Source organism: Grampus griseus (genome assembly GCF_964374135.1).
Source record: "Grampus griseus genome assembly, chromosome: 2".
Taxonomy (NCBI): domain Eukaryota; kingdom Metazoa; phylum Chordata; class Mammalia; order Artiodactyla; family Delphinidae; genus Grampus; species Grampus griseus.
The window spans coordinates 92,168,350-92,186,794 of record NC_139018.1 but is presented as its reverse complement, the minus strand read 5'-3'; the positions used below and the strand labels follow the sequence as shown (position 1 = coordinate 92,186,794).

Sequence of the window (18,445 nt, the reverse complement as noted above, 5' to 3'; positions counted from 1 at the left end):
TTCCTTCATTTTAATATCTCTTTCTAACACACAGGAATACTCTGAAGATAGTAACTCTGAGCCAAATGTGGATTTGGAAAATCAGTACTATAATTCCAAAGCATTAAAAGAAGACGACCCAAAAGCAGCATTAAGCAGTTTCCAAAAGGTTCATATGTTTTCTGGCTGGTTCTGTGTCTTATATTTTTCTAAATGATGTCTTAAATCAAGTAAATTCCAAGTGATTTTATATCAGTAGTACGTTTGGATACTTAGTGATAATCCTGTAAAATAAGTTTGCATTATGCAACAAAAGCAAATATTTGAAAAGGGCTATCCTTTTGTTTTTTCCAATCAGGTTATCTGTAGATTAGGGCCATTGTCCTGAAAAGCTAGTATGGTTCTGGCAGAAAGAGAATCAACATGCTGGTCAATAGTTACTATCCCTGCAATCCTGTTCCTTTGTCTTTTGGTGACAAATCACACAGGTGTGGTTTCATTATTAAATAGTGTGATTTCTTTCCTATTGATAAACTTTTGGGTTATTCTTACCAGCGGATTTTTCAGAGGAATAAAAAGTACTTCTGGGATTGTATAATCAAGAAGTAGTTCTTATTTAATCTTTTGATGAAGAAACTTCAAAATAAGCTCACTTACCTTAAGTAAGCATTTTAAGGCTGGTTTCTTTTCTTAAGCCTATTAAAAATGACATTGAGAAGTAGAGTTCTTGGGGCAGTGTTTTTCATGCATATAATGTAAAATTAGTTTACAACTTAGATATTGAGTGTCATTAGAAAATAACGGTATTAAATTATACTGGAAGTTTCTTCTTTTTTTAGGTTTTGGAACTTGAAGGTGAAAAAGGAGAATGGGGATTTAAAGCACTGAAACAAATGATTAAGATTAACTTCAAGTTGGTAAGATTTGTTTCGAGAGGAATTAAACTGTTAATGAAATTCTGTACTTAAAAACCTCATGGCAACAAAATGTCATTATATCTATTTCTCTAAAATAATTCTGTTGATATGTTTCCATATTTAGCCTGCTTTTCATTTGTGACTACAGTAGTACTAAATTTTAAAAATTCTGCATAGGATACAAAGTTTTCTGTTTAAGAAAACTTATCTTTTCGATACATGGGCAGTATTTAGCTGCATTATTAATAGAATGACTTCTCGCTGCCAGGCTAGGTCAATCAGTAGAGCATGAGACTCTTAATAGAGTGACTTTTAAACAAACTATTAGTGTTTATTTTGGAGTTCTGAGGTTGTACTTTTTATTACAAAACGTTCCTCTTCAACTGATTAGGGCCAAAACCTTCATGGCTCCTCTCTTTGTCTCTCACCCCACAAATAATCCATTGGTAAATCCAGGTGGCTTTATATATCTTCAGAATACGTTCAGTATATTTTATAATTTAGAGGGCTATGGAAGCATCAGGTGTCTCAGGGGATGGAGATTTTGATTGAACAATTACGGTGACATTACGGGCCCATGTTCAACTCCTAAGATTCTGTGATTTGAAATAATACCAAGAGACCCTATAGAAATCTACTATTTTAACATACTATAGCAGTCGTTTAGTTTTTGAGCCCGTTTAAATGTATGCCACCCGTAGGATTTGATTTTACCATTTTACCTTGAGCCAAGATGGGAAGCAAGTGAAAGGAGAGGATTATTTGTATTTTGTGTTATTTTGCCTACCTTCCTTCTCTACCTTTTTTATGCTGTAGTAGCATCTCTGAATAAGTTGTGGTTTACAAGAGTAGTTTCAGCTTCCATCCCTGCCTCCTCATTTTTGAGGTAGATTCAGAGTCGGACTCATGTTTCTGTGTAGTCCTCTTGGGCAGTAAAAAGTTGGAAAGGTTTGTTGTCAGCTGCTCTGTGCATTCACCACTGCAAATAAAAACCAGTAAACCTAATCGTCCCTCAATCTTTAATTACAGTAACATAATTTTTGAAAAATTAGCTTTAAAGTTATTGTGGCATAAGGAAATGAAGTCAAAACTAACTTTTTGCTAAAATCCTATTTCAGTATCAAGATATAATCTCAAAGTTGGGACAGTCATATTTCTGATTTCCATTTTGCTAGGAGATACGTTCTATAACTTGGGTTTTAGTGGCTCATTGAGAGGGTGTTACCTATTATTTACTCCCACGTGGTGTTGGTATACTTGGAAACGAAAGTAGTTTGATGTATATTGCTAAAGCTTTTCTCATTGTTCTATCTGTTTTTTCTCACCTACCCCTACTAGTTTTCTTTTTTGTAATTCACTTGCTTAGAACGTTTCAGGGAGTCTTCTCATGTTTTTCTTTTTTTGTCCTTCATGCTATATACCAGGGCAGAACATAGTCATAAGCAGAAAAATTACAGTGTCATTAATTTATTCTTCACCCTAATAAATTTACATGTTCTGTCATTCAAGAAAAAAAGCATTGTATCTGCCATTGCTCCACTCTGTGATTAAAAGTAGAGTATATTGTTAATCCCAATAAAAAGAGGGATTAACAGCACTTGGAGATTGTGGGGACTGTGGATGCAGGTTATAAGGTTAGACTCATAAGTTGACTTATATGATATGCTCTGAGGGATGATAGACCCTCTGCCAAAATATTTAAGTGCTGGAAATTTCACTAATAGTCCTTTATTTCCTCAGATCTTTCATGTTACCTGGAATAACCACAGTAATGCAAATAGTCCTGCAAGGAATAGCAACAGTAGCTACATCTGCTGTTGAGTAGGGCCTTAGGTGGGAGGACTTTTCCCCTTTTTAGGGGTTGGGAGGACTTTTCTTGATAGTGGGATGAGTACCTGGGCTTGAAGAGATTCTTTCACTTCACATTTTAATATAAAAGCCTGCCAATAATAGGGAGAGAAGAAATATATAACTATTGTTAGAGAGCTTCCTGATGAAGGGGTAAATTTTTAGGAAAGAATATTTGAAAAGTAGGACTTATTTCTATCTTTTGGTCTATGAATATTTTAGTAGTTTTTGTGATTTAAATAAATGTGCTTGTTGTGCCATGAGGAACAATATCTGAAATTTGGAAAATCTATAAGTGGTACTTTTTCAAAGCCTAACTTCAAAAATTTGATTCATTTACTGAGTAATCTAGTAATTTCAAATTTAAGCTAAATTTTTTATTTATGTTTCTGTCATACAGTTTCTCTATTATTGAAAAACTATTTTTCAATTAGCTAGTAATATGTACTATAATCTTAATCATGTGTATATATCTTAGTAAATAAATATGTACCTAGTAATGCACTTTTCTTCCCTCACAGACAAACTTTCCAGAAATGATGAACAGATATAAACAACTATTGACCTATATTCGGAGTGCGGTCACAAGAAATTATTCTGAAAAATCCATTAATTCTATTCTTGATTATATCTCCACTTCTAAGCAGGTTAGATTCTGTTTTTCCCTCTTAGTACTTATTAATATGTTTATCATTTATACTACAGGCTTTTTTTTTTTGTTTTTAAGGCCTAGAGGTTTTATTTAAGCAGTTATGCTCGTTTTTATTTTTAGTGTGCTTTAAAAATAATGTGTATTTTATTCTTGATTACGGTACTAATTGTATAATATTAAAAGATTATAACCCTAGCTTAATCTCTTTAAATATCATCTTCAGATACTAACAATCTGCACACAACTTTTGCAGGCTTATATTAGACTCCCATACAGTTACTATCACAGTTCCTTCTAATAAACTTCATCAGCACTTCAGCTAGCCACCCTGAGCTGTTAATACTTAACAGTGAGTCAGGTGGTTTGTGTAGATTTGATTAGATAAAGATCCTTGTGAGGAGAACCTGTACTCATATCGATTAGTAATTGGCATTACTCATTAGGTGTTCAATTCAATAAGTTCTATTACAAAGAATAGGTGGATGATGGATGATGAAACTACAGTGGGTATGGGGAATGATAGTGCTTTCATTATTCTAGTCTTTGATTATTAAGAAAAGCAATGATTATTTTATTGCTAAGGTAATTTTTAATTGGACTGTTCGTTTATATTCTTTTAAGCAACATAGTCCTAAGTTTCAGCTTTCTTACGCTATGATGTTGGAGCACAAGAAGTATTTTCTATATCACTTAGCATTTCTTAGAACGTTTGATAACTCTTTGTACTCAAAAAATGTTCATCTCAGAATCATCGTCTTTCATTCTGTCTTTTCTGCTAGATGTTGTTTTTATTTCTTGAGGCAGTTTATTTTTACTGTTTATATCTAAAATATATGTAATGGAAATAGAGGAAGATAAACTTATGTTCAGAACATTAACACTTAATGGCACTAGTTCTAGAGTTCTTAAATATCAGGGGGCTTTTCTTAAGTGGAAAAATATTTTCTGAGTTTTACAAACAAGTGTTATCAAAACAGTTTTTTGTACATTATTCATAAATGGTATGCCAGATATTGGGGGGGAATTAAGTAATTTAAAACTTTAAGATTGTGTGTTGCTTCATGCTATTATATGTAAGCTTTTTGTCTTTTTGAAAGTAAGTATAGATATTGGTTGGGCAACACTTGACTTACTGTGCCATCGGCAGTCGTGAATAAATAGGCAACCTTTTCTGAAAGTATCAAGCTTTCCTGTTCTCATGGCCCTCTTACCTCTTGATCCTGTTAAGTAGAGACCTAGAGAATCAGGTATTCAAACAAAGGTAGAGCCAGAAGCGGGGGGAGGGGGACAGAGGGGCTTATCATAATGCAAAACAAACAGCAATTTCCATTAAAAAAGTCAGACTTATGAACTGATGGTGTTAGACTCAGCTAAAATTGTGCTAGACTTTTCCCTCCGCTCAACTCCAACAGTTTACCAGTAACTTAAAAGCTTGTAGTCCAGTTAATTGATTAGTGACATTTATAGAAGAATTTTTGAGGGAAGAGGCTTATTCTTTGTTTCTTTAACAACTTAGTGTTTGCCATATAGTAGGCACCAAATAAGAGTTGAGTGCATAAGATATACACTATTAATAATAAACAGCACAACTAGTTCTATGTGCATGTCATTTACTTTGCTAATATAGAACAAGTTATTAGATTGAAAAGGACAAACCTGTACTACTAGAGCATTAGACATTTTCTGGGTTTTATTTTTTTTAACGCATAAAAACACATCTTGGCACTTTTTGTAAATTTGGTCTGTACTTTGCTAAAGTTTTGTTAATTTTGTGGACTGTCACAGACATTCAATAAGATACAGATAGTGTATCTTATGTATATTAAAGTTCAAAGATGCACTTTTAGTTTGCTCAAATTAACTTTATTAACAGGTACAAATTTGCTGTTTACAATTATAGAATTCTGATTTTTTATGTCAGATGGATTTACTGCAGGAATTCTATGAAACAACACTGGAAGCTTTGAAAGATGCTAAGAATGACAGACTGTGGTTTAAGACAAATACAAAGGTAACAATTATAATTACATTTTTTTTCTTTTGAAGAGTGGGCGGGTATCCTTGATAAACTCTATAAAGATGCACCTTCTGTTGAAATCTTTTAATTTTAATAAGTTTATTTTTTTACAGCTGGGGAAATTATATTTAGAACGAGAGGAATATGGAAAGCTTCAAAAAATTTTACGCCAGTTACATCAGTCCTGCCAGGTAGCATTCTTTTATTTTTTCTTAATATTTCTTCATAATAAAACATAAGAAAAAATTGTATTTGAAACATTGTTTAGGGATGTTTTTGTTCAAGCATCATTGCAAAAATAAAATTTGGAAAATAAGTTACCAGAAAGCTAATTTTCTCTGAGAATTACATTTCTTCCTCCTAGTCCTAATTTCAATCCTATTTTTGTAGAATGAGGCATAGGTATCAATAAATGAACAGACCAGTCATTAATACTAAGAATAAGGCTTTCATATTTAATTATGTACCCTATGAAAATTGGAAAGGATATTATAGACATACATCATAAAGATATTTTATATTCTAGTTTTCATGTATGAATCCTCTGTAACACCACTGTCCCATAGAACTTCATGTGATGTTAGAAACATTCTGTATCTGTGCTCTCCAATATGGTAGCATCAGATACATGTCATCAAGCACTTGAAACGTGACTAGTGAGATGAAGGTACTGAGTTTTTAATTTAATTTAAATTTGGATAACCATGTGATCTGGACAGTACACCTGTATAACTTTCTAAATGTGAGCTGTAATTTTGTATTTCCTTTTTTGTCTTGATCAATAAGTTACTTGATATTAGTTTAAATATTATGTAGAAATACTGTTTTAAATATTTCTTTGCTCTTTCAATGCCATGTACTCTTATTTTAATTATATGTGTTATTTCTGTGAATGGGTAAAAAGTTAATCAGAAAAGTGTTCTAAATCATCTGCAGATATTTTCATTTAATAACTTTACCTTTTTTTAGTTTTTAAAAACAGGAAAATGTTTTATATTTCATAATAGGTTTGGTTTATAAGGCAGATCAGTCATTTATGGATTGTTTCTTATCTATACATTCTTAAGGGAATCTGATACATAACCAGCTGTGTGTTCACTTCCACATGAAATGAAAATGGTTGAGAAGGCATTTCTAATTTTAAAAAATCTTACAAATATATACATAAGGAGTATGAAAAAGCCCTCTGGAGAAGTTTTTGCTTGGTTTATTTCAGAACATAAGGAAAATGCCATCTGGATTGTAAATAACATTAAAGCATAGAGAGATGCATAATAATCTGAACGTACAGGTTGTCTTACATATCATATTTTTTGGTCTGGTTGTGACTCAGTGAAAAACAAATAAAGGGAAGTTTTAAGTTGGAAGACTAAATAAATAATAAATTTTGGCTTTGTGTATGTCAGTGCTTGATGTTATGATTATCTGACTGTTGACCATATTCTGTTTTTCGTGGCCTGTGTTTTGTGGGCTGTTGGTCATCTTTCAAAGTCGAACTCAAATCTCCCCACCTTTGTTATTCCCTTGACATCCCTCAAGAGAATTAGTCCTTTCTCTTCCATTCTTGGCATTTGGTTCATACTTAACTAGAGTTATTATCATTTATATTATAATTTATCTGTTGACAGATTGGTCTTCTAGATTATGAACTTTTTGAGATAAGGGACATTGGCTTATTTAAATTTGTATTTCCCCAAGGTAGTCCCAGTACCTGGCTCTAGGAAGGCTCTTGAGAAGTGCTTTTGATTGAATCAGTGGATCTAAAGTAGTTGTGAAGATTTGGAGAAGACCATTCATAATCTCCTAGCTAAAACAAAACATTGCAACTTTTATACATAAAAAAATACCTCTGGCCACTTTTTTCCTATTGAATGACTAGAAAATACAAAAATGACTAGAAAATGGGTTCCTTTTTGGCCATTGAAGGTCATGTTCTTAGTAATCTAGGTCCCAACTGAAATTTGTTATGCATTTTCCCACAGAATTAGTATTATAAGTGTAAGGTTCTCAGGGTAACTCAAGTAAAAATCACTAGGTTAACTCTGAATTCTGTCTTGACTAAATGTTCTTTATTTGCTTTCCTAGACTGATGATGGAGAAGATGACCTGAAAAAAGGCACACAGTTATTAGAAATATATGCTTTGGAAATTCAAATGTACACGGCACAGAAAAATAACAAAAAACTTAAAGCACTCTATGAACAGTCACTTCACATCAAGTCTGCCATCCCTCATCCACTGATCATGGGAGTCATCAGAGGCAAGTTTGGTTTGGAAAGGGTGGGCAGTTGTCATGGGAAGATACCAAGGTGTCCTTACATATGATTGAATGACTCTGAAGGTTGTTTGTTTTAGTGAAAATAAAAGGCAAAGTAGTGAAGTCAAAGAAATGATCTAGTCTTAGAAGGGAATTAGGATGAATCTTTGTCTTTGTAAAATTTACATCAGTAAAGATATTATTAATAAAAAATTCACCATCAGAAGTTCTATTGTTGAATTGTAATGATATATATATAATTACTTTCTTTTTTAATTATTTATTTTTTATTGAAGTATAGTTAATTTACAATGTGTTAATTTCTGCTATACAGCAAAGTGACTCAGTTATACATATATATACATTCTTTTTTATATTCTTTTCCTTTATGATTTATCACAGGATATTGAATATAGTGTGCTGTGCTGTACAATAGGACCTTGTTATTTATCCATTCTATATGTAATAGTTTTCTATTAACCCCAAACTTCCGGTCCATTCCTCCTTCCCCTCCCCCTTGGCAACCACAAGTCTGTTCTCTATGTCTGTGAGTCTGTTTCTGTTCTGTAGATATGTTCATTTGTGGCTTTATTTTATATGAGTGATATCATATGGGATTTGTCTTTCTCTTTCTGACTTACTTCACTTAGTATGATAATCTCTAGTTGCATCCATGTTGCTGCAAATGGCATTATTTCGTTCTTTTTTATGGCCAGGTAGTGTTCCATTGTGTATATGTACCACATCTTCTTTATCCATTCATCTGTCGATGAACATTTAAGTTGTTTCCATGTCTTGGCTACTGTGAGCTCTGTGAACATAGGGATACATGTATCTTTTTGAATTATAAGTTTCTCTGGATATATGCCCAGGAGTGGGAATGCTGGATCATATGGTAATTCTGTTTTTAGTTTTCTGAGGAACCTCCATACTGTTTTCCATAGTGACTGCACCAATTTAACATTCCCACCAACAGTGTAGGAGGGTTCTTCCCTTTCCTCCACACCCTCTCCAGCATTTGCTATTTGTAGACTTTTTAATGATGGCCATTCTGATTGGTGTGAGGTGGTAGCTCATTGTAGTTTTGATAAAATTACTTTCTACTTCAACTGAGAATAAAGATTTGCAAATGCTTGTTTGGCTGATGTTTAATGAAGAGCTTGCTTTTAAGAATTAAAGTATGTGCCCTTTACACACTACAGGAGCTAGTAGTCTTCAAGATATAGAATTAAAAGACTGGAAGCACTGAAATAGTTTTCATTTGATTTTTATAAAGTGTTCAATCTTGTTATTACAGAACTGAAAATGTCCTCTTTTCTCCTGTTTTATTCTTTACAGAATGTGGTGGTAAAATGCACTTGAGAGAAGGTGAATTTGAAAAGGCACACACTGATTTTTTTGAAGCCTTCAAGAATTATGATGAATCGGGAAGTCCAAGACGAACCACTTGCTTAAAATATTTGGTCTTAGCAAATATGCTAATGAAATCGGGAATAAATCCATTTGACTCACAGGAGGTATGTTTGTGCTCTAATTCTTCATTTCTATCAGCTATCTCTTGTGAAAATAAATGTATTCTTTCTTTGTACATACACAATTAATTCTTCTTCTTTTTTTTTAACTGTTTAGGCCAAACCTTACAAAAATGATCCAGAAATTCTAGCAATGACGAATTTAGTAAGGTAAGCTTTAATATTTCACTTAAGGTAAATTACCTTAAAGCAGTGAATAAATAGGAGAGAGGAGAGAACTTTTCAGAATTCAGTTAATACTCAATGTTTGCTCTCTTGTATTTTGGCTTGAAGTATACCAAAGTTGATGAAATTTTTGAAGTCATTTATTTTACTGTTTCTGTTAGTCACGAGATTTTATAAGTATTCATTATCTGTATGAGTGTGTGCACACACTGTTTTTCAGTAGAAAGCTGTAGAGGTTTTAGAACAATTTCACAATGTTACAGTTTCTACCTGCCTTAATCCAAAATGAAATTATGAATTGGTCTACATTAGTCAAGAATTTTCAGTAAGACAGTTTCTTTACTTGTATATTTTCTTAATTGACAAGATTAAAAATCACTTTAAATAAATTTGCCTCAGCTAAATTTCTGATGTAAGGAGCAGCAGAGGTGTCATACTGGTAAGAAATCTAAGGATTTATTATTGCCTTTTGTGGAGAAACATATGACTAATTATAGCTAATGACTAAAAAACCTGCCATAATCAATTAATATTAAACAAAATTAAAGAAAATGAAACCAAGCAAAGAGCCTAGAAAAGACCTGTTTTTGTAAAAGAAATCAATGAGCAAGAAAAATTTTCCTCTGGGCCAGGAATAGATGGAGCCTAGGCTTTAATGGGCTTTCTTTATAGAAAACCAAGGAACTTACTAGGTTTCAAGTCCATTGTTTAGATTGTACGGCTGAGTACCAAGACAGGAAGAATGTAGTTAGGGACATGATGCAAGGTTGGGTTTTTTTGTTTGTTTTCAGATACTTTTAGGTAATTTAGATGACCAGGCATTGTCTTAATAGTCTTTTTTTTAATTTAAAAAAGTACTGTTAGACTATAAATTATGAGTCACCTACATATAAATTTTATATACTTGGAGAGAATAGCTTATTTCATAATACTGTTTAAGCTTCTATGTAAAATGTCCTCATTTACTTTGTTTTTATTTGGCTATGACTTTTACAAGTTACTAGGCTTTTTGTTTGTTTGAAACCTTAATTTTAGCTGTAAAAAATAAGAAAGATTTTATTTTAAGGGGACTACGAATGGTTAGGGGATAAAAAACCTAAACTGGGCTTCCCTGGTGGCGCGGTGGTTGAGAGTCCGCCTGCCGATGCAGGGGACACGGGTTCGTGCCCCGGTCCGGGAAGATCCCACATGCCGCGGAGCCGCTGGGCCCGTGAGCCATGGCCGCTGAGCCTGCGCGTCCAGAGCCTGTGCTCCGCAACGGGAGACGCCCCGCAACAGTGAGAGGCCCACGTACCGCAAAAAAAAAAAAACCTAAACTGCAACATTAAAAAATCAGTTTCTTTTTTATTGTTTACTTCTTTAGTTTATCTTAATATATATTTGTTGAATTAAGTTGATTTTAGTTATGAAAGGAGGCTTCTCCATCTTTATTTCAAATAGTTTATTCTACCTACATTTGGCCACATTAAGAGATTATCTGTTTACAGAGGTTAGCTACATAATACTTTTAAAAAATGTTTATTAAGTTATATTGCTAAGCAACAGTTTAACTTTTAAAACTCTTAAAGAAATATTGAGGGAAAGTTTTGCCCTGGACATTAATATTTTGTTCAAATTAAATTGGTTAAATGCATTAAATGGATTAAAGTACTGATTTATCAGACCTTTAAAAAGTAATGGCTATATTTGTATATTATGTCTTACAATTTACTCTAGTGAAGCCTCTGTATTGGAACTCTAAAACTTATTTTAATGATAAATTTTGAAAGAAGTGGCCTGTGGTGTCCCACATTTTGTGTAAGATTTTTTTTTTTTAAGCCACTTAAATAGTGGAAGAATGTCTTTTGGTTAAAATATATGTGTGTGCAAGTGTTTTCACTATTTGAATATATCCTCCTATAGTATTATATATTACAATAATATATTTGGGGTAGGTAAGAAAAGTAATGCTTCCTAATTTTATCTTCCTAGTCAGTTGCCAGCAGACTAGAGGAAAATAATTCCTGTTGAAGCACTTGAATCACCTGTCCCTAACATGAAGTTACATTGCGACCCAACAGATGGAAGCACAGCAGAGGGCGTGCAGAATGGCTGATGATATGTCTTACATATAAAGCAGACAGTGGTGCCATATCCAGAAGGTTGGCTTCTTCCTTCTCAGCACCTTTAGCAAAATCCCCATAGTGCCTCCGAGAGTAGATAGTAGACGTCTCAGAGAATCATGAATGTAAATCAGCCTTTGGCCTTCTGCAGCAATGTCCATCACTCTCTACTTTGTGTGTGTATCCCATTTGGCACTAATTATCTGCCACCAATGTTTCTGCTGTATAGCTCAGTGGAATTCTAAGGCTAGAGAGAATTGAGAATCAAATGTTCCCTTTAAGAAGTTTTGGCAGTTGCTGGTACCTTTCTAGAAGATAAAAATTAGGAAGCTGCATTTCTGAATAACCTTCAGGGAGGATATACTGTCTTATATCCAAACTCCTCCATACAGTAGTATGCATGAAACCTGGTTTCTTAGGGATTAAACGCACAATTTAAGTTAAAAGCATCAAGCATTAAACAGTTATTAAACTGTTGTCAATTCTTAATACCAAGATTTAGGGAAGATCTTAATTAGCTATATATAAATATAATATTATAACCCCAGAAGATATAATTTCTCTTTCCTTTATAAAACCAAAAGCATTAAAAAGGAAATTCATTTTATTTTCAGAAGGATACATGTGTGTTTAATTCCAATTTCCATGACAGAAACTATAATATAATTTAGATTTTTGCATATAAAAATTGAGAAATAGGCTCTTTGGTTTATCTGATTTAATATATGACTTCTTCATGTTTGACAAAATTTATGCTTTTCTTTTTCTCTTAGTGCCTATCAGAATAATGACATCACTGAATTTGAAAAGATTCTAAAAACAAATCACAGCAACATCATGGATGATCCTTTCATAAGGGAACACATTGAAGGTATATTCTTTCTGCTGAAATTGTTACTTTCTTTGTCACTGTCAAACAGTACTTCTTAATGGAGCTACATGGAATTAAGCTGTTTTTCTTCTGTTTATTGCAAAATATAGAAATGTTTCTAAATGCTGTCATGGAGTGGAATATTCCTTAAAATTATAAAGCTGTTTTAAAGAAATCACTAGCCAATTTCATTTATTAATGTAATCAATTTCTTATATGATGTCCATTTCATTTAAGGTGGCTGTCCCTTTTACCTTCTTATTCTAATTTAGATATTGTTGCATGTTTATTACTGATGTTGAAGTTCAAAGTTAATTTTTAGGGTTTATTTTTGACAACAAAAGTTTTGAAAACAGCCTGCTGTTGATAATGCTGAGATGCACTTACTTTGAAAAGGTAGGCTAACACTGTACCAACAAATGTATGAGATTTTTAATAAGTTCTGATTAACAAAGATAAAAGTCGTCTCTTTGTTCTGGAACCGCTTATACCTCCAGTGTTCCTACCTGTTATGGAGCTATTTGAGGGTTTTTAATAACCATTTGGGACAACTTATTCAAATACTTGAATTCCAGATGCATTAAGAAAATCCAAAGATCAGAAGCAATGTTCTTTTGTTCCTCACCTTCCTTTCTCTTTCATTCAGCAGATATTTTTAAAGTTCTTATTTGAACTTAGAACGATACTATATTTTGTGGCGTAGAAAAATATAGAAGTCTTGTGCATGAACTTCTATCTATTTTTTTTAAAGGACACTTACATGAAGAACTAGGGACAATTGTAAAATCATTGTATAAAATGTACTATAGGTTTTGAAAGAGCATAAAATAAGGAACTTGCGGGTACAAATTAGAGCTTCTTGAAAGAGGAAACTGTAGAGGAAATGATGAGCAGTGAAGTATTATTGAGAAGGCAAGAGGATATTTTAAGTAGTATCACAATGTGAGCAAAATCAGGGAGGTGGGAACAAGAAAAAATTATGTGAAAGACAACCTTTAATCATACTATGCATCTGTTGAACCCAGATGTTTTTAGATACAAATACCTTATGTTCTTGTTAGGAAGAAAGATGTATTTTGAGAAGATAAATGATATAGTTAATTAATATAATTTAGAAGTACATAGTGATTCATAAAGCTATACAAACTAGTAAATACAATTGTGTTATTTTAACTTTTTTCTTTCAGAGCTTTTGCGAAACATCAGAACACAAGTGCTTATAAAATTAATTAAGCCTTACACAAGAATACATATTCCTTTTATTTCTAAGGTACTTTTATTCATTGATTTTAATACTTATAATTTGTAGTTATAAATGCAGTATACCTATCTTCTATTTAAAAGAGTGATTCTTGTTAACATTTTGTAATACTACCTTTTTAAAATACAGCATAACTTAAGGTTTTTCCTTTTAGTGTGAATTTTTCTGTTTCCTGGCATAAATTGAGTTAAAAGAAAAGAGAAATAAGGAATCATTATATTTCATTTTAAAGATTCCTTCAGCCTCAGAGAAAATTGTAGGAGAGAAAGTGGCTAAAATATATAATGAATGTATGGCTAAGCCCAACCACAATAAAATTATAGCAGGGGTATACTTTTAAAGTTAACAAGTTGGATTTTATCAGACCTGTGTTCTCGGAAGTATTTTGAACAGATAATGAAATTTGCTTTAAATTTTCTTTTTTAAGTGGTAGAAATGAATTTAAAATATTTAAGAATAATTATATAAAATCATAAAGTCTTTCAAAAAGTTAATTGGTAGAATTATAATGAGTCTCTTGTCTTAGGAGTTAAACATAGATGTAGCTGATGTGGAGAGCTTGCTGGTGCAGTGCATATTGGATAAGTAAGTACTTGACTGTTTTGTACCACAAAATGTTTAGGACATAAGTTTGAATAATGATGGCAGTGGTAACAGTTGAATTCTTGATTTTTCATAAAACTCTCTGGCTGTGGTTTTCTATTAAAAGAGATATATGTGTGTGATGGCTTTTTATAAATGAATGATCCTGTTAAGCACATGATCTTTGAAAAAGTTCTAAAAGACTTTTCAAAAGGTTTCTCTTTCAGTATATGACCCATATACAGCTAGAGAATTATTTAATGGATAGTATTATTTTGTTTTTAAAGTTTAAGGTATGATATATAATAGTTTGGAAATTGTATCTTTCTTAAATGCAGTATGTTATTTAAAGCTTCACATATTACATTTGCTCTTGATTAATTGGGTAAGTATATATGCCTGTTGGTTCTTTCAATGAAATTGGTGAAAGGTAGCTGAAATCTGGTTTCTGTCTGAAGTTTGAATAAGGTAGTGAATGTTAAATTAATGCTGAACTCAACCATTCACTGTAGGCAGCAGCTTTTTTCTTTTGCATTTATTGATATTGTGACTATTGTATGAAGTCCAGAAGATATGTTTAGTGAAAATGGTTTGTAGACATGTCTTCTTTTATTTATTTATTTCCAGCACTATTCATGGCCGAATTGATCAAGTCAACCAACTCCTTGAATTGGATCATCAGAAGAGGGGTGGTGCCCGATATACTGCACTAGATAAATGGACCAACCAACTAAATTCTCTCAACCAGGCTGTAGTCAGTAAACTGGCTTAACAGAGAACAAGCTTTTACAGACATACTTAAGTGCAGAGATGTAACCCTTAAAAGAACTGGGAATGGCAAAACTACTGTCGGTTGATGTGTCCCGAAAATTATTGGAGTTATGGCAGAAGTGCTTTTTTTGATCAACTGGTTTGTGTTTTGCTGCTGCATTTATCCCAAGAAAAACAGCTTTAATCTCCAGAAGAAAACCAAAATGCCGTGGGATTTATGCTGTATTGACATCTTGCCCTAAAACATACAACATCATAGTAATTTGTCATGGGCAACATGACCAGAGAGAAGATTTTTGTCATGATTTTAAATACACTGACACGCTACTGTTGGTTAAATTTAAACATGTTTTACCTGCAGAAATTCTCTCACAAATAACCTGCAATAACTTGAAATGCATACCCTTTTGAACACTTCCTTTTCTCATGTATAAATTAAAATGTTTGCTGCATTTTGCAAAATGTCAGTTCTCCAAAAATGTGTCCGTATATTTCTGTACCTGCAGTGTAGTAAAGGTTTAGATGAAACCCCATAATTATAGTGGCATACTGTCACTTAGGTTTCAAGCAGCAAAATAAACAGTGCAGCTCAGAAATTGTAGTTTGGTTCTTCATGCGTTTTTATTACATGTGGGGTTTTGTTTTGTTTTTTAGTACCTTAGAAATGTCAAATTATTTTTCTTCAGTTAATGTTAAAAAGCCTGGGAGCAAATAAGTCAGTTATTTGCTTTCAAGTTTTTAAGGAGAATTAGTTTCTAACAAAACATTTGCATAGTACTTAACTTTGAAAGTGATACTTTAAAGGAATAAAATCCTTTTTTTTTTTTTAAGAATGATACTCCTTTTTAAACGATTCTAACTCTCAGAATGTTCACTTTAAACAAATACGCCAGAATATAGACAGCTAAATGAATGTTACCCTGCATCGTGATCATGCTGGAAAATTGTTTCCTAATTCCAGCAATCTACCATTGCTCAAAACCTTTTGGGTTTTGCTCTTTTACAATTGCATTCAGAGCTAATTTAAGTCACACACACTATTAACTTTAAGATTGCATATTGTTAAAAAAAAAAAAAAAGTATTACCCAACTTGATTGTTTTATAGTTACCATTTTTGGGCACCAAATGTCTTTTGACTGTTTCCAAAAATTAAATCAATCTATGAGGTAATAGTAGGAAGTATGCAACTGTCTTTGAAGGCGATCGCAAAAGAGTTTTAAAGGTATTTTGAGCAGTGGTAGCATAGTTAGGAGAATGAACTGTGGCCTTCCAAGGTGACTACCTTAAAGGAGACGCAGCTCATTTGAATGTATTGAGTTTTGGATGTATTCGTTTCATTTAAGAAAACAAAGTTCACATTATTTTATAGAGTCGAAAGGAAGAACTAAGATTAAGATAATTTGTTTGGTTTTTCTATTGCTTGTTATTTTGTAAAAAGAAGTGAGTGGTAGTTCAGAAGGAAGACTGTTGTAACTGAAGAATGACAACCAAGAATTTTTGATCATTAAATCAGATTTTATAAACAGTGGAAGGAGCATGGACTTAAAAACAAGGCAGGCTTATTTGGTTTTGTCAAAATTTTACGAAAATATGTGATATATATTTATACTAAAACTATATAATCCTTAGATATAGGAGAGCAATCAGTTAATGTCTTTAGCAGATTAAAGCAGTATTAAATACAGGTGCAACTTGAAAATGTAGAAAACTGAAAGAAAATGAAAGACAAAATTAATGTCTCTGGTAGGGAATAAAAAAGTTTAAGATATTATAAAATTATGTGTATTTTTTTCTCTTCTGCATAAATCATTTGTGAAAAATGTGCTAAATTTTTTTTTACAGGAGTAGTAATAATTAGGATTTATTTTTCAACATAATTTAGAGACTCTTGTTACCCAAATAAAAATGACAAGTTTCTGTGCCTATATTCAACTATGTATGCATGTGATATAACTGGAAAAAGGTTTTGCTTATATTTGAATTGATGGAATTAGAATTCAAGGGATTTGAATGACGTGATTTAACTCTTACTCTCCAACTCAACATGCCCAGTTCTCCTGTGGTATCTTTGCTGCGTGCAGTAGTGCACCTTCCAGTTTCTAGGGAAAGCATGCACTTGTTATTTTTTGAGACGCTAGGCTTAGTGTCTAACAACATCCAAACTTATACCATAATCTTCAATTTTTTGTAATTGTATGTATTGCATAGGCTTTGTTTAATAGTCCCTAGATATGGGTTTGTTCTATTTTTAAAGTCATTTGCCACATTTGTTCTTGAACACAGATTTTTGATAAATCCTAACAGCCTGGTGAACTTAAAAATATTTAGGTTTTTTTTTTTTCCCCCTTTGAACATTTTCTGTGTTTTTTGCATCAAACCTTTTAGAGGTGAACTCTTAGAGATTGCTTATCAAAATATAACTAAATTTAAGAAAAGTTAAAAAATGATTGGCAAATTCTTGGCATTTAAATTGCTTGTTAAATCTTGCCCTCTTTTGTGAAAACTGTAGTAACAAGTAGTTTACACCATATTTCTTTTTACCCTAAACCTGGATAAACTCACTTCACAGTAATCTTTGGCTGCCACAAATAGATACTATCTGTTGCAAGAACTGGATTTCCATTACTCATTCTAGCTCTTACACTAATTTTTAAGCTGTTGAGTAAATATTTTTCTCCACATCTTGTGTAACATAACTTTTTTTGTTCTTTAAGTTGAGATGAGATGTGTATGTGTGTACTAAGAATTGCTTTCGTTACAGGAGTCCCTTCTAACTAAAGATTGGTAGTGTAGCCTTCAAGACTACTAAGGATCTGATTTCACATGAGGGTATAGTTTTAGTCCAGCCTGTTTTAAATGGGCTACACTGTGGGCAGTGTAGTATTTTTTTATTACCTTATAATTAGATACCAGTTTGTCTCTGACTGAGAAACAGCTGCTCTTTATATTTAATATATCCATGATAGTAAAAATTTTTAAAGGGATTTTCTTTTTTAATCAGTAGTCTTTATAATTCTTCAGTAAACTCAGGTAAGTACACTTTTCTTTTGGGTTGTGCTTGGGAGTGAAGGTGTCCAGTTAGCATATGAAGCAGATTATGCTGGTATAGAACGCCAGTTTACTCAAGGATAAAAAGGTATTTGCCTAGTGTTTCCCTCTTACGTTATTTAAGGGACTCAGAGATACTCTAAACATTTATTTACCAAGCGTGCTTTTTAAAAATAATAGTATTTTAGTACTGCTTTAAATAAACCTGAGAAATTTTCATTTGATTTAGGTCATTAAAGCAAAACTTGAGCATGCAAATCTCTAGTAAAGCTAGCAGTTTCATTCTTTATATGGGATTTATTCATCTTTTATATAGGATTTATAACATTTTGAAGGAGATAAACATCATTTTGAACTGACATATGTAACAAAAAATAAAGAAGGAATTGGCTTTTGGGTTTTTTTTGTTTTGTTTTTGTTTTGAGATATAATCGACATAGAA

The 18,445-nt window shown here is 32.4% G+C and overlaps 1 protein-coding gene across 2 annotated transcripts in view; it reads left to right on the top strand.

Annotated features, from left to right (window-relative positions):
* The window catches only part of COPS2 (COP9 signalosome subunit 2), a 28,651-nt gene extending 11,653 nt beyond the window's left edge, over nucleotides 1–16,998 (top strand). Inside the window, exons 2-13 of one of the 2 annotated variants that reach the window (XM_082647807.1) lie at nucleotides 35–148; nucleotides 819–896; nucleotides 3,266–3,391; nucleotides 5,318–5,407; nucleotides 5,527–5,604; nucleotides 7,499–7,673; nucleotides 9,009–9,187; nucleotides 9,300–9,352; nucleotides 12,243–12,340; nucleotides 13,528–13,610; nucleotides 14,128–14,186; nucleotides 14,811–16,998. In XM_082647807.1, the coding sequence (XP_082503933.1) occupies nucleotides 35–148; nucleotides 819–896; nucleotides 3,266–3,391; nucleotides 5,318–5,407; nucleotides 5,527–5,604; nucleotides 7,499–7,673; nucleotides 9,009–9,187; nucleotides 9,300–9,352; nucleotides 12,243–12,340; nucleotides 13,528–13,610; nucleotides 14,128–14,186; nucleotides 14,811–14,955 (1,278 nt within the window). In that variant the 3' untranslated portion in view covers nucleotides 14,956–16,998. Of the gene's footprint in view, nucleotides 1–34; nucleotides 149–818; nucleotides 897–3,265; nucleotides 3,392–5,296; nucleotides 5,408–5,526; nucleotides 5,605–7,498; nucleotides 7,674–9,008; nucleotides 9,188–9,299; nucleotides 9,353–12,242; nucleotides 12,341–13,527; nucleotides 13,611–14,127; nucleotides 14,187–14,810 lie in introns of both variants that reach the window. The other variant, XM_082647806.1, reaches the window with a different exon arrangement.
* Nucleotides 16,999–18,445: the final 1,447 nt, after the last annotated feature.